The following is a 22,556-nucleotide window of genomic DNA, read 5'->3' as shown; positions in this document are numbered from 1 at the left end:
CCATTCGTGACAGCTTTACTGTTCAGTTTTTAGAATTGTGATTTTGAAATGATTCATTTCAGAGGCCAGCCCTGCACACCCTGACCTGGGCAGGCTGGGCTCCTTGCAGCAGAGAGCAGATGCTGTAAAGGGTAGAGCAAAGATGAAGAGGGGAAATGATGACTTTAGGTGGCCCCTCTGCTCGGGAAAGGAAGGTATTTTGGCCTTTTCCTCCTCCACAGGAGAAGGCTATACACATGCTGGATACAGTGGATCATTCACCTTAGCTCTCCTTCCCTACTTGTCATCTATTTTGTGTCTGACGGAAGTCTGCAGCCAATACTTTAGTATCTGTGGATTTGCCTCTGTGCCTCCTCCACATGCCCACCTGATGCCAGTCAGAGACCTGGAGTGTGCTCTGTGATGGCCATGCAGGTCCTCCTTGAGAGCTGAAGAACTTAGACCCCTAGCTGCTAGGAATGCCACCATCAGATGGCCTTCAGCTGTCAACTCTCTTTGGAAACAGCAGTTGGCTAAAGAGAGTCACTTAGCCCAAGGTCAGACCTGCTTCCCAGGGCAGCTTCTATCTAGCGACTGGTCAAAGGATACAAATGCTCAGCCCTCTTGCCACACCCCCCTCCACCCACCGAGGCATCTCTGCAGGGCCATCTGAGCTTCGGAGCTCCCCGTGGGGCCAGCTGAGGTCATTGCTGCTATGGCATCAGGCTCCAACTTCATCGTAACTGTTCTGCAAGCTAATCTCCATCACACGGTCAGCTTCCCAATGAAGGCCCCATGCACTGAGCTCTCCATGGTGACCTGTTCCAGTACTGGGAGCACATTCAGATAGATAAGACTCTTCTCTCCAGATCTATTAAAGAACACTGGTGACTTTGGAAGCTGTGGAAATGATCTTGGTTTCCCCATTTCTCCTTAGGATTGATAGTAAGGGCTAGCTTTATAAAGGGCTTGTTCTGGGCCAGGCACCAGGCTGACCACTTCAGAGGCATCATCTCATTAATCTTAACCATGATCCTGCTGAGTGGGGGCTATCAGCTGCATTTTACCGATGTGGACATTGTGAGTAAATGTAGGAAACCTAGTCAGTCACTGGCACAGCAGACTGTATCCCGCTGAGGGCATCCACTCAGGGACACAATCCCAGCTCCTCAGTGGTGTTGCAGATAGGCAAGCAAGGATCAGAAGGATTTGAGGGCATTGTCTTGGGAAGTTATTGACCTCAATGACTGTATAGCTCATTTATGCCATCAAGATATTTCTCAAAGGCAGTGTGGTAAGAATGGTTATATTGGCAAGCACTGTCTTGCATGTGTAAACAAAGCCTTAAAGGGATGTTCTGATAAATATAACTATTACAGCTGCCATTTATTATCTGCTACCTACTGGGTAAATGGCTATATAAATGTCTGACATGCACAACATGGTTAAGCCTTTCAACAGACTCCAAGGTGGACATTACACCCCTTTTTATATCAGAGTGACTAAGTCTGAAATGTTGGATTAACTGGCCCCCAAACAGGGTGACAAACTGTGATTTGCCCAGGACTGAGACATCCCATGCTAAAATGGGAAAATCCCTGCAGACTGGGACCAGTTGGCCACCCTAGGTGGAGCTAAAGCAAACACTTACACAGCAGCAATAAAATCTTTTCCTAAAATGCCTATTAATTCCAAATTGGCTCACTCTCTTAACTATTGAGCCAGCACATGTAATAGATTGACAGCCTCAAGAACTATTAATAGTCTAAATGTGAAAAATACAAGAAGATAGAATTGCAAATAATCTGATGCAATCTTAACAATTTCCTGTGATTCAAACATCATCTTTATCAAATGCCAGGATCCCTGGAAGGATACTCCTACAGTACAGGTCTACGTTTTCCTTGGTCAGCATAATGGAAGTCAATTTACCTCATCTGAAATTTGTCCTCCAAATGTCACCCATGTTCCTAGAAAAGAACAAATATTCACACATTATTTATAATCATTTCTCTAATATTGTGCATAACTAGAGCAAACACTTTCCCCCAGGACAGCGCTACTTCCCTAGGGTTGTTCACAAAGGTGCCCTGACGAGGGGCACACTGGGTGTCAGGATGAGGCCCATCCCACCTCTTCCCCTCAGAAAGTACTCCAGCAGGGGTCTGCATCTCTCAGGAGAAAAGATCGTCTTTTCTCCATTCAAGGGCCCCATATATGCTAACAGCAGCCCTGACTGACAAAATGCTTTTTCTGCAACAGGACCACTAGTGCTAGTGTGCAAGAAGGCAGTGCTACTGAGCCCACTCTGGCCACACACCCGTTTTTGCCTTCACTTAGTTGGAAGCCACCAGTTCTGAAAGTGCAGGTAAGACCTCAGGTTATGGTTCTTCCTTTTTTTGCCTCCAGCAGGGGAGTCTCCACTGTGCTCCCTCTGAGCCTTCCAGAACAGCCCTCTCAGATGTCCTTCCAGTCCCCACGTCAGGCTCCAGGAGGTGACACTTAAGTACCTCCTCTGCTATGACCGGCTGCTCCGGAATGGAAATCTCCTTTGGTCTGGAGTAGGAGTGGGGGCAGTAGCCGGAGCAAGGACTGGGAAGCAAAAGGAGAGAGGCTAGCCAGCAGCAGAGAATCTGCACTTGTGAAGCAAGAGGGAAGCAGACACTGAGTGGGCTCTTGCTTCTCCAGTCCACAGTGACCTCGTTCATTCATCCCCTCCCTGGTCCATTCTTGTCTACTTCAGGGGGGTGCCCTAAGTACATGCTAGCAAAGGCATTACACCCAGGTGCTAGAGGCCACGAGGCAGTGATCCAGTCCCTCTCTCCTAGGAGCTCATGGTTTACAATACTGCTTGACAAGTGCCGTGCAGCACACGTGGGGCAGTGAGCAAGGAGGAAGCTGGGGCTCCCATCCAAGCACTAACCAGTATCAATCTGCTTAGCGGAGATCAGACGAGATCAGAGCATTCAGAGGAGGGCAGTGCTCTGTTTAGACTGGAGAGAGGTGGACTCAAGAAGGTCTTCTGGGAAGACACGCTGGTTGAGTCACAGAGGAGGTAATTAAGAAAGAAGGGACAGGCATTCCAGGTACAGATAAGAGCAGGGGCAAGGCAGCGAACGGACGGAAAGTGTCAGTGTGTTGGTAAGCTGGGGCTTGGGCCCTTGAGCTGAGGAAAGGATGCAGAGAGGGAGGGACAGCAGGAGTGGGAGCAGCCAGGGCACAATTGATATTTGTAGGGCATACAAAGGAATGCTGCTGGAAGCTTAATGTTTTGCATTTCACAGTAACAGTCAAGCTATTGGTGATGGAGCCCCTTCCAAATGCTAACAGTATGCTGAGAAATTTGCATATGTTTATTTCTAATCTTTTTAACAAACTATGGGGCAATGTAGAACCCCTATTTCCCAGCTGTGGAATCTAACAGCAACTAACCTAATCAATGAAATACCCAGGATTCCCCACCCATGGCTAGCTTCAGCAAAGATACCTTTTCACCACATCCTCCTGCTTTATTAAACTATTTCCAAATTAATTATGGCACCTGGATTTCATACTCCATAGAAACATGTTGATGTAATTGAACCTTTTCTTTTCTTAGCTCTCAGGGACTCTAACAATGGTAGGATATAAATTATTTTACTGTTACACTCTCCCTCCCCAGAGGTCACAAACGGGCAGCCTGTGGGTTGCACTCTGCTGACTTATTTGCCTGGCTAGAATGATGTTGACCCACTTGGGGTTTAAAAAAAATTTAACCTAAGGTACCATTATTTAAATAATTAGTGCATTTTTCTTTAAAATTTGTGTTTTCCATTTTCTCTTAACAACAGAGGGCCAGTATCCTCCCAAGGCAGGCATGCCCGAATTGGAGGGGCAAGGCCCTCTGTGGAAGGGCTTTTCACTCTGCAGTTAGTTCAAGCCTGCACACCTTCTCTGTATTTCCATCACTGAAATCAAATGTTAGTTGTTATTTACTACCACATCTTACTGCTATTTTTCTTACTGTAAAATTAAGAAAAAAATGAACCCATGCATTTCCTAAAAAGCAAGAGTTGAGTGTCATGAAAAAAAGTGCACTTTTTTTGGTGGGTGGGAAGAAGATCTAAACAAAGAATGTTTGCACAGAAAAATGACAACTTAAAGCACCATAATAAAACCAGCCATGACTGGTGTATAGAAAGATGGGTGTTGAAAAACTTAATGGACTGAAAAAATGGCAGTGTTCGTTTTTGAACAGGAATAAACTAAGTTATCTGCTGTGAAATGTAGTTCTCTATTAAAGAAAAAATTGCCTGGGTACCAAAATCTTTTTACAGAGAATGCTTTTATAAAAGAGTCTCTTTTGAATGCAGAAGAAATTATGTGTCCAGAGCTCAGCATGTTAAAAATATGGTTGAAAACTATCAGGGTAAGATAAATTATTGGTGACATTTTCTATTGCAACAAACAAGAACACAGATATAAATAATAGCAGACAGCCCCATTTATTTGTGATGGGGTGGGCATTTTGAAGGGGTCAAAGAACTTTTGGACAAGAAGTCTCTGAAAGGCAAAACATCAGGAAATAGCTTACTTTGTGATGAGAAAGGTGCAGACCATTGAAGACATTGGCAGAAGGCATTGTTCCATGTTATGTTATTGCAGACTGGATTCTCACAAAAGGGCCCGAATGTCATGGGACTTATCAAGCCACAGATATGATTTGGCAGTGTTTTGTAGGGGCACTCTACCTAAATCCATTAATTTCCTCATTCATCAGGAATTGCTCTGGGCCAAAGAGCTAAAATGGGACAAAGAATGGGTTCAGTAATTAATATCATGAACTAGCTATTTTATATCCCAGAGCAAAATCAAGTCAGTGTTTCATGAATTTGCTGGTTTAGTTGTACTGCAATACTGAAGAGATTTCTTCTAATTGTTCATATCATCAAAAGGAATAGTCCTCTATCTCCATTTAGTGGCAAAGATTGGCTCAAAGTTCCCAAGCTTCTTGCTGATTTTACAACTCATTTGCACCTTCTGAATATTTTTCTATGGGGCATCTGCAAGTATTGGCACAATGTCTCATTTGCTTCTCTCAGTCCTGACATTAAATAGAATCTTTGGGAAATTTATTTGTGAAGGGATAATTTGGCCCACTTTCCTACATTGCAATCAGCTTCCAGAAATGAAAATGATAGCTTAAAATTCATTCTCTAAAACCAGGCCATTGAATACTGGATTTCAAACTTAATGAAAAGAAACTAGCATTACTTAGCTTACCTTTATTAGTTAAGTTTTGATAGTACAAATAATGGTTTATGATTTGAAGTTATTGAATGGTAGTACAAAATTATTGAAGAATAATATGACAACATTGAAATCTGGGGTTGTACACACATCTTGGAAATCACCTTACTTACTGATAAGAACCACTTGCAATGATTGTATCTATGTTGGGAAAAGCCTACCTTTAAGAGCAGTTTTATTCTGAAATGTATCTGAAAAAAACTACATACCACCTCAGTTTTAGTATTTAAGGCTGCATTCTGGTCATCACAGTGAAAATACACAGGGCCTGCTGACATTTTGGTGCAGAAGAAAAGATGTCAGGATTCTGACTCTAAATCAAAGCAGTAATGAATTATGAAAAGAAAGTAATAATGAATTATTTTTCTTTTTCAGTTAGATAAAAGTGTTTAACATAAATAGAATATGAAATCATATATATTTACGTTAAGTTACATGCCTACACTATAACTTAGTGAAAAGGAATTTGTTTCCATTTCTGGGACTTTGTTTTTCTTATATTCAGCTTACTTTTTTCAGGTTGGCTACCTCCCTGGTCCTGTAGACATTTCCTACTCTTTTGTTTATAGTTATTTGTTAACACTTTGTCTTTTACTAGGGAGTAAGCTGTCTGAGGGTTAGGGTTTTATTTCATTCATCTTATCTCCACAGTGCAAGCATAGAAATGAATCCTTAGTAGATGGTGGGTGAGAATTGGTTAATCAAATTGAGTTACCTTTTTGACTATTGTTAATCTATAGAAGAATGGGATAATTTCCCACCAAACAAACAAGTTTATTTTGATTTATAGAAACATGAGCAATGCTCATCAACAGTCTTCAACTCTTCTAGTCCCTAGCAGATCCCAGGTTCTCACCCAGCCATGCCTCCTCCTGCAGCAGGGCCAGGGGAAGGTCCTCTGCCCTGGCTGCAAGGCCACCAGGGATGAGGGGGTGGCACAGTGTAGGCAGGACCCAGCAGCCCCCCTGAGGAAGAGCTGTCACTCACAATTAGGACACGTTCCCTCCTGAGGGAGAAGGATAGAGTGGCAGCCTCCAGACAGTGGTTTATTAGTTAATATGATTCTCAAAGACCTTCTGCGACAATTTTTAGAAATCATTTTTCTGCCTCTAATGAGAACACACCTTTTTGAGACCTAGGATGGCACGATTATTTCACTGCAAAATCCCAAATTAGTGGGATGTTACTTAGAAGATAATTTCACTAAACTGACACTTGTTATTTCTAACTTTTTAAAAGCAATGGGAGAATAAAGAGAACTTTGAACTGTTACAGTGTTTTCTAGTAAAACACCTTTGTACATCAAAGAATATATGGTATGAAAGCCTCTGTTTGGTTCCTTGGGGTAAACATAGCATAGAGAAATGATGGGCGAAGTATAAAAAAGACAAAGAAAAGTGCCTTTACATACACACACATACACACATCTATTTTGGTTAGTAACCTTGTTGATGGTTTACAAGTAATATTGCTTCTTATTCATTCAGGAAACATGCTTATCATTTGAATGACCACCTTGCTTGAGAATGAAGAGATGTTTAGACATCTACATGTAATAACGTTTGCTCAGGTAGGCCACCTCCCTGGCCTCTGAGCAGCTTACACGATTGTAGTGCAAGTGTGAAAAACAGGAAATTAACCTTGCTACAATACTAGTAACTAAACTGCAGACTCTTTTTGCATTTCTCTGTCCCTCTTCTGTTCTGGGATCCTATGCCAGATCCAACATTGCATTTAGTGTTCATGACTGCCTAGTCTCCTGTGATCTGTGATTGTGCCTCAGTCCTGCCTTGTCTTTCACGACTTTGACACTTTTGAAAAGTGCTAATCAAGCGCTTTGCAGAATGGTTTGAATCATTTTAAGGTAATAGAGTTGGTGACTTCCTTTTCTATATTTCAGTTTGGTCTGCTTATCATTTGGATATATTTTGTTATAACTATCAAGAAGAAAATGTGTAAATGCAATTGTAATATTTATTATGCCACAGTTAATTTTTCTTCACTCTTTCATTCAATAAAATACATCGAGTTTACCATATGCCAGGCATTGTACTTAAAGTATCAGGATACGACAGTGAATAAAACTGGTAGTTATTTCTTTCCTCATGGAGCAGATTTAGAAGAGATAAAGTAATAAAACAATAAGTTAAATATATAGTGTTTATGAATGTCAATTTATAAACAAAAAGGATATAAAATGCATAGTGTTTATTGGTGAATGTTGGTTATTTTTTTATTTTATTGTATCTTATTTTATTTTACTTTTATTTTGTTATCATTAATCTATAATTAAGAATGTTAGTCATTTTTATAAGGCAGGGATCAGGTACATGAAACGTCGGGAGGTAGGAGTTGAAATTTTAGATAGGGTGGCCAGATAATGTTCACAAAGAAAGTGACTTTGGAGAAAAGACTCAAAGAAATGAAGGAGCCCGCCGTGCAGCTACCTGGAGGAAGAGCATCCCAGCTGCAGGGGGAGCAGGGGGCAGACCTGCTCACATACTCAGGGTCAGCGAGGAAGCCAGTCTGCAGCCAGAGAAGAGAAGGTGAAGTCCAAGGGCTCATGGAGGACATGATCAGTCATAAGAAGGACCTTGGACAGGCCACTGAAGAGTTTTAAATAGAGAAGTGACACAGTCTGACACTCTTCAGAAGGGACATTTGCTGCAGTGTTGAGGGTACACATCGAGCCATGATGGTGCTTCTGTCCAAGGTGGTGGCAGAGAGGATGGTGGGAAGGGCTTGAATTGGGGAGAGATTTTGAAGCAGAGCCAATAGGATTTCCTGATTAAAAGGATGTGGGGTAGGAGAGAAGGTAAGACTTCAAAGACAACAGCAAGGTCAAAGGGGAGAATGGAGAGCCAATTCAACACATTTCACTATGGATTTAACACGTTTTAAATTTTGCAAATAGAACATGTCAACTCCAGGTTATTGTAGTCAAGGTTGACCAAATGATCAAGAGGTAATTAATCTAGAGTGTTCAGGTTATAATGTGTTATATCACCAAAGCATTTAAGGTTGGAGATTCAAACCCCAGGTCTCACTGAACTAAGACAACATCCCCAGCAAAATTAAGGTGTTCACTATCTCACTTGAATAGAGTTATTCCTAGAGAGAGGTGGAGCCGGGGTGGGAGCAGCCCCCCAACTGCATGAAGAGCACATAACAGAGCATAAGCCCAAACCAGTGTTGATTGGAGGAGGGGACACTAAACGGTGAGCCACCACCTGAGGTCAGGACCAGGGCACTACCCTGTGTGCACTTTCCCCTCTGGGCTGTGAGCTGAATCTTCTGAAAAGGGAACCCTTCCCCATGTCCCTATTTCCAAATCCTGTTTATTTTTCAGGACCCAGAACTTCAGCCTCAGAATCCCATGTGGCAAGACACAGCTCCTTAACACTCCCTCTGGTGAGTCAAAGTGAGTATCTTAGGTCTCTGTTCCAATAACTGTGACTCTGAGAAAGTCCCAACCTCTTGATTTCTAGTTTTCTTACACACAAACTTCAGGACCCCAAACTTCCCTCATTTCTGTAACTTCATGAGTCTGCAGTGGGACTTTATAAGGGAGAAAATCATTCCATTTACTCTTGTCCTACCACTTTGAGCAAACTGCTATTACTGCACCGATCACACCGCACCAGAGCTACATTCATAACTTATGTTCACAGGGACTCCCCATCAGGCTGCCACTGTCCCCAGGGCAGGGCCCAAGTTAAGTTTATAATTCTAGCCACTGAAATGGAACTTCCACATAGTAGATGCTTAACAAATTATTTGTTGAATCAGTAAAGAAACCTGGTGAAACCATTGGCATTCCGGCCCTAGTAAGAAGCATCTCTGACCCAAGAACGTATGTAGTATGTTGACTGTTTCCCTCACTCACGGTCTTAGATGAGCAGTTTTCAACCCTGGCTGTACATCTGAATATTTTAGGGGGCTTTACATGGTGCTGCTCACCTGATCCCTCACCAGAGCAGTTAAATCAGAATCTCTGGGAACAGGACCTTGGCATTAGAATTTGTAACAAATCCTCAGGTAATTCTAATTGCAGTCACGTAGAACCCTAAAGAGTTCTAGACCCTTCCCACCTGACATTTTAGCATCTCATTTTTTCTTTAGAACCTGACTTGCCTTTTTCATTCTTTTACTCAACTGTTAACCATCCCCACTTTTCAAAGGTTAAGTGACTTGCCCCAAGTCCAAGTTCCCTGTCAGAGGTGGAGCTGCAGCTGGGATTTAAATGCAGGCAGACTTATCCCAGAGTCTGATCCCCACCAATCAGCTTGCCCCTCTTAATCACAGGACAGCATGGCGAGAGCACTGTTCTTTCAAAATGATACATAAATTGCACAATTACCTTAATGTTCCTATTGATTCAGGACCAAAACAAAACAGAAAGCAGATACCCAGGCATCTGGCTTGAGGGGAAGTCTCAGATGATGGGGCTGGGTGACAGAAGTGTCCTCTGTACCCTCTACCAGTTGAAGGGCATAGAATGGAGCTGTCTTCCTGCTGGGGACACAGTCAAGTGCAAGGATGAGCAGGCAGGCAGCCCTGGGTTGGAATTCTGATGCCAATACTAACTAAGATGTTGAGAGAGGGTAGTAATAACTTCACATGGTTGTTAGGGGGAATTAGTGCAATTTGATAGGTGTTTAACAGTGTCTGCCACCTGTAAGCATTCATTCCCAACTCAGACCAATAGTTCTTACGTGTCAGGGTACATTAGAATCCCCAAGAACCCCACTGAGATTCTGATTCTGCAGATCTGAGGCAGAGGACCAGAATCCTTATATTTTACAAGCATCCCAGCTGATTGGGAGGCAACACAGTGTTCTGAGCAACACTGCTGCAGCCACTACATGTAAACTGGATGGGAACCCATGACTGGGTGCCTGGGACACGGCTCAAGTCTCTATCTTTTTCAAATGGCGCAGACAAAACATTTTTCCCGATTTTGGTTTGCATCTGTTGATGTTTTCCACGGAGCCTAGCCGTTATTTTTGGATGCAAGTTGCAGCCTGGTCTTTCATTCTTGGCTTCTCCTATATTGCTAATGAGCATCTGGCCTGAGTTAACAAATGTGATAACAACTAAGCCTTTTCTTTTACCCTTTGATGACCTTTTCTTGCAAGAACCAGTAATACCACTTAAGCTCTGAGGGTTGGGGCTGGGGTGCTTTCACACCTGCACTTTATAAAAGAGCTTAAAATAGCAAGGAATCTAGGCAAGGAAGTGGTAGAAGCCATGTGGGGTGAAAGTGGACTCTCATGCAGCTGAGGTGCAAGCAGTGTTCCCACTCACAGGCAACGGCAACGAGGTCTGAAGAATTCCATGCATTTTACACTTGAGGTGGTGGGGTGATAGCGAAGTGACGGCACGGTTGGTTAGTGGTGGAATCCCCAAGGCCATGGTCTCCTGTCCCATGCTGCCTTCTGGCAACGAGGCCTTTCCTCCCAGCCTGCCAACCCCTTCTGCTTCAGTTGAATGGTCTGACCTGGTTTTTGTGCTAAACACTGAAACAACACCCTGCTTCCATGAATCTTCCCATGCTTCCCTCTGCCTAGTGCCTCCTCCTCCAAACCTTCTTTATGATAAGCTTTATACCTGTTTCTGCCCACAAACTGACTCTTCTGGGGCTTCCCTGGAATACACTTTCTCTAGGCCATCTTCCTGCTCCCAGATTCTTCTGAAGCAGCCCAAGGACGGGTTTATCTTGTCTTCCCGTGAGACCTCATGCACAGAGCCATCCTGGGCTTCAACCTCTCCAACCTGGAGAGCCCCAGAGCTGGGACTGAGAGCTCAGCAATCAGGAGATGTGCATGATTTTGAAGGAGTCCTGGGGCAGGTGTACCTGGCAGGGCGGTGGCAGATGGGAGCCTGGTCTTAGATCAGGCAAGGCCGGGGTGGGGCTGTGTGGCTGAGTCTTTCAGAAAAGCCTGTGAAGTTTTGGGGCCTGGACCTTCTTCTAATGCCTGTGCATAGACTTGAGGTTTTGAGGATTAAATAGCTGGGATTAACATTAGGTTCTTTATGATCTTTATACAGAATGTACAAATATTTGATATTTTCCTTCTTTCTTTGAGCCTAGTTTCATGTACTTAAGTGCCAAGGGATGCTGCTTGCTCCAATTTGTTTTATGATTTGTTTTGGGGCAAATGTGCCTGGAACCATTTTGTCATTTCTCCATTAATCTGATCGGTAAAGTTTCAAAGACAAGAAAGTAGTGATGGAGGTAGGATGAAGGACTGGAGATGTGAAGCTCAGAAGGTGCGGTTTTGCGTCAGGGAGCAGAATTTCCAGGGTTGACATTCCTCAATGGGGCTGTTGTGAGCATAGCCCAGGAATGAAATTTCACGGCCATAAATCTTCCCCCAGAAAACAATGACTCACTGCTCACATTTAGGTGTTAGAATTAATGATACAGAGTATGTTAAATCCATAGCTTAAACTCCTTTATTTTCCTTATGTAGTTATGACTCCTTGATTTAGCACCTTGAGCCTGTTAGGAAAATTTAAAATAAAGCCAACAAATTCTTAGATGAATTTTTCTTCTCAGTGTGCTTCAATTGTTGGCCAAACTATTGAAATGAGTATTATTACTTTTATAATCAGAAGCAAATGTTTTTAAAAATCATTATTACTTCACTGGGAAATTTGTTCATAGACAAGGGTTTCAACAAATTACAGCTCTTCCTACTTCCTGAACATGAAAAAGAGGCAGTGTTTATATTTTGTTAGTATTCTGTCCTAAGTTTCTTGGTCAAAATTCCTTGTACCGATATTTACATATTGAAAGTATTTCTTACAATGAGGTTTCTAGGGTGCTTACAGCCAGCACATATCATTAATGTGCCTTACTCATTTTGTTCTTTGGAAGAACTCCTGTAAGAAATGTACAGGATAATTAGCATAGGTGAAATAATAGTTGTTAGAATAAAATTAGACACCTACTGTGAAAATAGGGCTAAATGGCAATTTCTGTTTTTTTTAAACAAATTCAAGTATTTTCAATATTTCCTTCTAAATTGTGATAAAACTAAGATTAAAAGTCCATTTTCTTCCTATAATGTGCTCAAATGTATGTTTTTACTTCTTCTTTGGATTTGTCTTTTGCCTTTCCCCAGAAATTACTGTGAGTAGGAACTCCCTGGAAAAACACCTTGTCAAGAAGTTTGAAAGTTAACATGACCTCCTTTACACTTTATTTCTGAAAAGTTCATATCATATCTTTATCTTTGCCCAGGGTGTATTTTTTTGACTCAGTAAGTTATTCTCCCCACCAAACATTAGTAATTTTGAATAACTATGGTGTATCTGTACATAAAAAACACAGTGTGTGCTCATAGGACTATCAGGATATGCTAGGAAATAAATTTTAATTCCATGGTGAGGCAAAGAAATATAGTGAAAATAAGATGAGGGTAATACATTGTAAAAAAGAATGAAAAATATTTTACAATAGTCCTTTCAAATTCTCATTATGCTTTGGGATGTTTAAAGTATTAAATATCAGTAATAAAAACCCAGAGTAAGAATTCAAAACAATTTGCACATTTTGACTAAGAGGTTTTTGAAATGTAGAGAAATTTAAACTGAGGAAATACTTAAGAGATAATTTAACAAAAACCTAAAGACTGAAAATCTTCCCAACCCTATTACACTCAAATAAACCCAGGTGCCATATTTCTCTATAGGTTTATAGATTTCCATATAAAGATTAGCTTACTTATTCTGTGCCTGGTGGCTACCAACTGTTACTAATTCTAGCTTTTAAAAAAAAATCTGTAATGACCTTTTCCTAATGGGAAATCCATAGCTCTATCAAGTAGATGGGTACTTCTGCATCTCCCTTAGAACTTTGCATGGAATTTTTTAATGCACTATTGGAAATCTTCCCCTTCCAATAATTATTACATAGAAATTTATCTTGTTAAAGAGGAAAATGGTAAACTCAAAATGGATCAAAGACCTGAATGTAAGCCATGAAACCATTAAACTCCTGGAAGAAAACATAGGCGAAAACCTCTTAGACATAAACATGAGTGACCTCTTCTTGAACATATCTCCCCAGGCAAGGAAAACAACAGCAAAAATGAGTAAGTGGGACTATATTAAGCTGAAAAGCTTCTGTACAGCAAAAGACACCATCAATAGAACAAGAAGGATCCCTACAGTATGGGAGAATATATTTGAAAATGACACATCCGATAAAGGCTTGACGTCCAGAATATATAAGGAGCTCTCACGCCTCAACAAACAAAAAACAAATAACCCAATTAAAAAATGGGCAGAGGAACTGAACAGACAGTTCTCCAAAAAAGAAATACAGATGGCCAACAGACACATGAAAAGATGCTCCACATCGCTAATTATCAGAGAAATGCAAATTAAAACTACAATGAGGTATCACCTCACACCAGTAAGGATGGCTGCCATCCAAAAGACAAACAACAACAAATGTTGGCGAGGCTGTGGAGAAAGGGGAACCCTCCTACACTGCTGGTGGGAATGTAAGTTAGTTCAACCATTGTGGAAAGCAGTATGGAGGTACATCAAAATGCTCAAAACAGACTTACCATTTGACCCAGGAATTCCACTCCTAGGAATTTACCCTAAGAATGCAGCAATCAAGTTTGAGAAAGACAGATGCACCCCTATGTTTATTGCAGCACTATTTACAATAGCCAAGAATTGGAAGCAACCTAAATGTCCATCAATAGATGAATGGATAAAGAAGATGTGGTACATATACACAATGGAATACTACTCAGCTATAAGAAAAGGGCAAATCCAATCATTTGCAGCAACATGGATGGAGCTGGAGGGTATTATGCTCAGTGAAACAAGCCAAGCGGAGAAAGAGAAATACCAAATGATTTCACTTATCTGTGGAATATAAGAACAAAGGAAAAACTGAAGGAACAAAACAGCAGCAGAATCACAGAACTCAAGAATGGACTAACAGGTACCAAAGGGAAAGGGACTGGGGAGGATGGGTGGGTAGGGAGGGATAAGGGGGGGAGAAGTAGGGGGGTATTAAGATTAACATGCATGGGGGGTAGGAGAAAAGGGAGGGCTGTACAACACAGAGAAGGCAAGTAGTGATTCTACAACATTTTGCTATGCTGATGGACAGTGACTGTAAAGGGGTTTATAGGGGAGACCTGGTATAGGGGAGAGCCTAGTAAACATAATATTCGTCATGTAAGTGTAGATTAGTGATAGTAAAAAAAAAAAAAAAAAAAAAAAAAAGGGCAGTTCCTGTGTGGTAACCTCCAACGAGTTCTACACAAGGGTATAAAGGGCATATAAAAGTGTAGGCAAAGGGTCCGTTTGTGTTTATACAGAGGATCAAAGCCTAATTGGGCTACCCCGAAAATGAACTAAGATACGATATGAAAAAGAACTTCCAACATCTGCACCCTCTGGAAGACTCATGCCAGAAGATGATCATCAAAAAACCCCAACAAAGATCCACGCACTGCTACAGCTGTAGATGCACTCATCCCACCAGTTCCTGGACCTGCCATGGGAATGAGGAAGGAGATATCTAAGCTGGCCTGTGCATACAGTAAAACAACAAAATTGGACTGGATCTATACTGTTGGAACTCAACCAAGAATTTGGAGAAGTGCAAATTGTAGCGCTCCAAAGTCTTACAACTACAAACTATTTATTGTTAAAAGAACATATGGCATGTGAACAGTCCCCAGGAATGGGTTGTTTTAATTTGTCTGATTTCTCTCAGACTGTTCAAGTTCATTTGGACAATATCCACCATATCATAGATAAGTTTTCACAAATGCCTAAGGTGCCTAACTGGTTTTCTTGGTTTCACTGGAGATGGCTGGTAATTACAGATATGCTTTGGTTATGTAACTATACTCCTATTATGTTAATGTGTGTGTGCAATTTAAGTAGTAGCTTAAAACCTATACATGCTGAAGTTACTCTACAAGAAGATATATCAAAGAAATAATCAATCTTCCCATGTTTTCTTCCGCCTGCTACTTCTATAGCTTTTCTTCTTCCTTCCTAATTACAACCCTTAAATAGAATTCGTGCCTCATATCAAATTTACCGAGTATCATAATTCTTCCAAGTGGTAAAGATACCTCAAGACAAATGCTGGGCATAGAAGCCACAGGGCATAAATATGCAAAGAAGTAAAAAGCTAACTTTTTCAAACAATAAGGCTTCTCTCTCACTTACCAACTTCACATTTCCCTGTATGGCCCCGGAAGATGACTGGTTAGCCAGAGACGGGTAAGATTCCTCAAGGGAGGAACAACCTAAGACAGGCACAGTTGCAGGGGGGCCATCAGGTGAGAAATTGGGGATCAACAGAGGTGAGGCTTAGAACCTCACCCCCCCTGTTCTGAGAGAAATCTTCTGCATACGTGGATGTTTTATTGCCCTGGTCTAGCTTGGATTAACACATAGTCTACAGGCACACACCTGATCATCTACATGTGCTCTCTTACAACACTAAACTATGTTTTCTACCTTTATCTTGTATCTACCTACCACTTCAGCATTTTATTAAAAATAATAATAATAAAGAGAGAAATGTGGTATCCACATATAAATCAAGTATAAAAACCAAATGAGTATTCATATTTGAACTGACTGTTTAGAGTTCATAATGCATGAGCAAAACCGAAAGTTTCTGTGATGACTGCCCTTGTACTGTTCACTATGTAACTTATTCATTATGTAAGAATTTGTTCTACATGTAAAAACTTGTTTGTTATGCCTCAGAAGATTGGAGACTGACAAAAATTAGGCTTGGGGTGGATTAATGATTGTGCATTGAGCATTGACTCCCCTATACAGAATTTTATTGTCGTTAACAACCATTTGATCAATAAATATGAGAGATGCCCTCACAAAAAAAAAAAAAAAAAGGACAGACTTCCAATGGTAAAATAAATTAGTAACCGGGATGTAATGTATAGCATAAGGAATATAGTCAAGATATTGTAACAGCCTGGTAGGGTGATAGCTGGAACCTAGAATTATGTATATAAATGTTCTACCACTGTGTTGTACACTTGAAACTCATGTAATGTAATACTGTGTGTCAACTACCCTTCAATAAAAAATAATTATTAAAAAAAAAAAAAAAAAAGAGGAAAATGGAGCAATACTAAATCATAAACCACTTGATATACCTTTAATCTTAGGAGATCCCATTTAGTTCAAACTCTACATACAGTCATTCTCCTTGGAAATGATATTTTATACTGTACTGAAAAAATAATTTTGATATAGGAAAATCCTGGAACAGCTCCCAGAAGCCTAATATGGACACTGGTGTGTCTAGCCAGACTTTGGCATTGAGATGATGGCAGTATAAGCATGTAGACCTGATTTTACAGAGATGGAATTAAACTTCTTAACATACCATATGTTAAGTTATCCAGAAACTTAGGTAACCAGAGTCAAAGAATATAAAAGTTATATGTTTGTGTCAACAGTGTTTTTGACTGTTCTCAAATACAGAAGACAGGACTTCTTGATACATTTTCAAAACCACGAACATCTTGGATGATCTCTTTATCCCGAGACTATATAAAACCTGGTACACAGGAGGGGCTTATTGTTTTATGAATGAATGAATTCAAGAGCAGCAGAGAAGAAATGATCAGCATAGTAGTAATGTTCTATAAACTCTTATTGCCTGATGATCTTTTCATTAATTCTTTGCTTGGGAATGAATTAATCTGAATGAATCTGTCTGTGGTGTTTTTATGAGTTAGAGTCTGGGCATTTACCAACTATTACACTGTATACGGACACAATGAGAAAACATTCCAGAGGGTGGCTGGGAGGTTGGCATGGACCCAGGAAGTCACTGCGGTAGCAGAGCACTTGCATTTTCCATCTTACAGCTGTGATAGTATATTGTTACCCCCTCTTGTTAGAACCAGGGGTCCCATTTTGGGAAACATGGGAGTGTGCTCCCAGAAGGAACCCCTAGGGAAGCAAAGATACCCACCCACCTGGTGACTTTCCTTCTTTTATCATTTTGGGATTAGTCAGGAACCTTAGGAACCACTCACAATGATGAATTAGAACTTTCTGTTAACTAGGAAGGAACAAATAAATAATGGAAGTGTAGAATGTGCCACCAAAAGACCCGGTGTGTACAATGTCTCACGGTTCCTGGAAGTCAGGTGGAGATGTCCACCTACTCTCCACAAGGACAGGGAATCTGTCCAGTTCATCCCTGTCACAACAGCAGAAGTTCCATAGGCTGCTACAGACCTTCCAGAGACTGCAGTGAAGGCCGGAGCGAACATTAGAATGTAAAAACCCGAACAGCGCATCATCTTAACAAAGCTCAGGAAAACTTATTACTTCTTACAGATTATTCTGAAGTGACTCATGAAGAGGGACGAATAGACTAAAACACTCAGGAATGCTGTGAAACTCTGAATTTTAATTGGAGGTCAAAGCTAAATGGAAAAGAAACACCCCACTTGGCATTTGCATCATGCATTGGGAACCGGAAATGGTGCCCTCCCTGCTCCCTGTGCCTCATGTGTGCTGCCGGGGAAGCGAGACCTCCCAGGTGCTCCAAGCTTCCAAGGTGGACTAGCCCCCTGACAAGCACCTAACTCACAGGGAGCCAGGGCTGCATCCTCAGCTGCAGTTTGGAGCTCCTTGTCCAGGCCAGTGATCCTCAACTACAGCCAAACTAACAGGACTACTCAGGAGCTGTTGCCCCACCTCACCTCAGAGATTCTGGCTTAATTCATTTGATAAGGGCCCAGGTACAGGTATTTCTAGAAAGCTCTCCGTGTTACTACAATGGCAGCCAGAACTGAAAACTGGTCAAGGCCGCAGTTAGGATATCATCAGAATGGACTTAAACCCTCTACAAACTCCCAGTATGACAGGATGCCTGGGAGCAGTCAGTACTGGGCCCAGATGGTGCAGAACAATTCAGCAAAAAAGGTTGAAGGTGGCCTTGACACCAGATTGGAAACTGTAATGCCTCTCAGGGTTTTTAGCCCTAACCAAATAAAGGGTTACAGACTATTCTTCCAAGTTTCTCTCTTTGGTCCTTTGCCCTTCATTTTATTAGTACTGTTAACCTTCTGCAAAATCCCAGGGGCAGTAAATGATTATAGCAAAAATAGCTTAGTGGAAATAAAAAAGGATGGAATAAGAAAGAGCATCAGCAGTCTCATTGTCTGGGACAAGATTACAAGGGCCACCAATCCTGATAGAATAGGGTGCAAGCAAGACACATTAGTCTGATTGGGTTAGGGCAGAATTTCTCCCACTGGTGCTGTGTAGAATGATTATTTCAATATGGAGATTTAAAAGTTTAATTGAAGCCTAGGCAGAGGGCTACTAGATCCTGCATTATATTGGACCATTCCTATATATTTTATTAAGTCTAGACAACTTTTGATTTTCCACTAACATGTTTTCATGCCTATGGTACCCATATTCAAATAGCGATACAAAATAAATTCCACAAACATAAATGCATTTTTGATTTTCTATATCACTGCTCCCCTCTCTTACCAGAGGTAATTTGGAATTCACTGCTTTCTTCAAATGGCCCCATCAGGTCAATTGGAGGAGCGACACAGCAGCCACTGATTTATCTATAAAATGCTAAACCCTCTTAAAGTTACACTGGTATAGAAATCACATACACATAGCACACCCTGGATATCACAAACTCCCAAGTATAAACCTTAATTTAAAGAAATGTATGCAAGGCAGGCAATGACTATTAGATGGAACAGTAGAAAACATTGATGGGGTGGAAATAGACCACCACAAAGGTGCCGTGGAAAACAGAAGTGGCCTTGCAGACAGGGGCATGTGGGAGAGGCTGTGCCTCATTCATATTCCAAGTATACACATTGCTCTGCTCATCAGCCCTCACCAACTCTAATTCTCACTCCTGCAGGTTTTGTGCAGTTACCTTCCCCCCGCACTCTGTCCTTAACCTCCTTACCTTCTTCAGTCTATTCTCTGTGTTGAAAAACAAAATTCAGCCTGGTAAATGTGAGGATCTAATTGGTTTCATTAAGTGATTCATGAATTGGGCAGCATCCCCTGTAGCAAGTAAAGAGTTACTCTGAGGAATTGTACAAAAATGGCAGGTTTTTATAGGAGGGGGTGGGGCAAGAAGTTATTAGCAAAAGAAAAGAAGTGATTGTGTAGGGCAAGATCATCCTCCCTTAGTGGGAAGAGCAAGGGGTCATATCATACAGATTACCTCCTCTTTTGAGGGAGGCTCTGGAAAGGGCCCATGTCATAGGTTACCTCACTGGTGCTCACTGGAAAATTCCTGATTGACTATTAAAAGGTCACATTCCTGGAATAGGTTGAAACTGTAATTAAGTCTTGGTTTGGGAGGCAAATGACTCTATTTAGGCTTGTTTCTTTTTTAACACCTGTCTTCAATTCCTTCCGTAACCAGGAAGGTTAGGACGGCTGGGTGATGTGCTTCAGTATTTGGAAGATTCTTACCCTGCTCTCAACTCCATCACTTCATTGGTCCTTCCTTGGACCTGCCTGGTGAAAATCCACACCTGGATGCACCTGACTGGCTGCTCATCACCTGATACCAAGGTGCTGCCATGGGCTAGAGAAAACCACAGAACACAGAGGCCAGTGCACTGTAAACTCTTGGTCTACAGTAACTACTCACAGAGCCCACCAGTCCTCTGTTTTCTAATAATTTTTCTCCACTGTTTGAGTTTCAAAGATGCCCTACTTTTCTCAACCTCAGGCCCACCTCCTCTTCCTTCAACATTGTCAGCAGGTAAACCACACATTCTGCCTCACAGAGAACATGAGAGCAGACAAATGTAACCCCTCCACTTCCTGTGCTCCAATCAACCAACCTAACTTAGCAGAAACACTTGGTATCCTGCCCATTTTCCCCGGGGGCTTCCAGCTACCTGAGGACTCTCTGATCCTGCCGGTCCCCTCTTCTTCTCCCTCCCAGGGACACCTCGCTCCATTGATGATCACCTCTTATTACTGTATCTTTATTTTTGCCTGAATTCTTTGTTTATTTAATATGTTTAACACCCCCACTTCACTTCCTTCCTGTTCCATATTTATCTCATTTTTTTTCTTGCCCATTTCTTTATTTTCCATTTATCTTTGTCCTTTTCTTTAGAGAACATACCTAGGACCTCGCACTTTTTTTCACACAGTCCCTGAAACTCTGTAATTTAAATAAATTAGGCTGACACCTACATTGGGTCTTTTTTCCTGATATTTTATGCTTTTAAAAACTTTTTCTGTTGTATTTTCTTCACCTGTCTTTGCTAATCTGGTCCATCCTCATGTACTTCACAGCCCCCATGTTTTCTGCATAGGCTTGTTGTATTAACTCACAGTATGATAAGGGACTCACAGCAGGCAATGAACTGGTTGTTATGCTTAATCTTCTGTAAAAGAGAGAATATTCAGGTCCTGTGCAGCTTGTCTTCTTGTTTCTACTCTCAGTCCTCCTTAATTTGCCATCTCCTCTGTGAACACTGTGACCAGAATGAGCTTCCTAAACCCCATCAGGCCAAGTGAACTCCTGGAGTTAAGTATTTCAGCAACTCCCCATCACAAAACAGATATATTCCAAGCTCCGTGGCATGACCTCCAACATTCTTCATAATGTTTTCAGAGTCATCTCTCATCATTTTCTGCCCCATATAGTTCCTTCCCCAGGCTGTGAGAGTTTAGGCTTCTGTTTCTTTTCCTGAAATTTATTTATCACTTAATTTAGAAAATATTTATTGAGGCTCCATCATTCCTCCAGAACCATGTCAGATGATGGAGTCAAAAGCAAACAATAATAATGATCTCTGTTTCCTGGAGCTCCTAGTCCAGTGGAGAAGACAGAACAGATTCAGTTACAGTAAGGGGCCTAAAAGGCCACATGCTCATGAGAAGGGTGTGCTGGGAACTAATAGGAAGCCTCTAGTCAACTGGGATAGTCAGGAACGTGGCAATCAAGCCTAGGTCTGAGTGAAGGGTGAGTAGGAAATGCAACAAAAGGAAATGCCTATGGCTTTCTTTCTCTTTGGACCTGATAGATTCCTATGCATCCTTCAAACCCCACTGCCTCCTGAATCTTTGGCCACTCCCCGGAAGAGGCGGTCACTATCTTGCGTGCCATTTCTGTGTCTTACATGTCTCTCTCTCTGTCTCTACCTCTATCATGTCATAGTTAAATTGCGTTTTTCCTTGTTTACTCTTTGACCTAGCTCCTGCCTACCCTACTCATCCTTCCTTAATCAGCTCAGACCTCTTCCTTTAGAAAGTCTTCCATGACTGCCCTACTCTAGCTTAGGCAGCCCATGTATGTGCTCCCATAGCACCTCCTATATCTCTTGGAGCACTGGCCACACTGTTATTCATTCCTTCATTCATTCACTCCCTCATTTCATCTCATTAACGAGGCAAATATTGAGCACTCCTCCAATCTAAGTATGTGTTCTGGACTGATAATCCAACAGGAAACAAGTCAGACTAAAGAAGTTATCACCAGAAAACATAAATGCAGGGGGTCCTCTGGGGCCCAAAGCCCCAGGAACGAGGTCTCGGCCCCGGTGCCCTCCTGCCTTGTAGGCTGGGAGAGAGCAGGCCCCTGTGCTGTGGTGAGTCTTCCCTCCCATTTCCCCAGCACAGCATCTGGCACATTTTTGTGCAGTCCAGGAACACGAGGATGAAGGAGAGCAGTGGGGATTCCTGCCGTGGACTCTGGGAGCCGTCCACCTTCTGCTAAGAGACACAGGCGGCATCTGTGGCAGCAAACTGACCAGCAGAGACAGGGCAGCCAACGGCCCTCCCCGGAAGGTGTTGAAAAGGAGGGTGACTGCTCTGCTCCTCTCCCGTGGCCCTGGGAATGGTGTGACAGGTAACGAAGTCAGACAGAGGGTCACTCCCAGAAACGTGCCTCAGGACCAGCCCCGTCTCCCCTCTCGGAGTGTCACCGCCCAGCCAAAGTGCGCTGCAGTGTCTGCTCTAAAGGCCAAGGGAGAGGGTGGTGGGGAGGAGCAGGCAGGGCTGCGGGAGGGCAAGTAGAGTGAGAGACTAAGAAAAATTATGAAGTTCCACAAAAACCTTGTTTCAAGTCTCCGTGAGGAGAGCCAAGCCAGGACCTTTCATCTGCTCGTTTCTTTCTCTTCAGCCTGGAGAGAGCCCCGTGCTTAGACTGTCAACTCCAATTTAGCTATTGCTCATTACCTCATCACCCATTTTCTATAATTACATGTTGGGTAGCCTCTTCCTCCTCTCAT

General features: G+C 42.0%; 1 protein-coding gene across 4 annotated transcripts in view; it reads right to left on the bottom strand.

Annotated features, from left to right (window-relative positions):
• The window catches only part of KCNAB1 (potassium voltage-gated channel subfamily A regulatory beta subunit 1), a 384,525-nt gene that overhangs the window by 67,816 nt on the left and 294,153 nt on the right, over positions 1-22,556 (bottom strand). For all 4 annotated transcript variants that reach the window (XM_057499443.1, XM_036904133.2, XM_036904135.2 and 1 more), the window contains exon 3: positions 1,912-1,949. In XM_057499443.1, the coding sequence (XP_057355426.1) occupies positions 1,912-1,949 (38 nt within the window). The remainder of the gene's footprint in view (positions 1-1,911; positions 1,950-22,556) is intronic.

This window comes from Manis pentadactyla, chromosome 1 (assembly GCF_030020395.1).
Source record: "Manis pentadactyla isolate mManPen7 chromosome 1, mManPen7.hap1, whole genome shotgun sequence".
NCBI classification, from domain to species: domain Eukaryota; kingdom Metazoa; phylum Chordata; class Mammalia; order Pholidota; family Manidae; genus Manis; species Manis pentadactyla.
The sequence above is the reverse complement of the archived record's forward strand: the minus strand, read 5'-3'. Positions and strand labels throughout refer to the sequence as shown.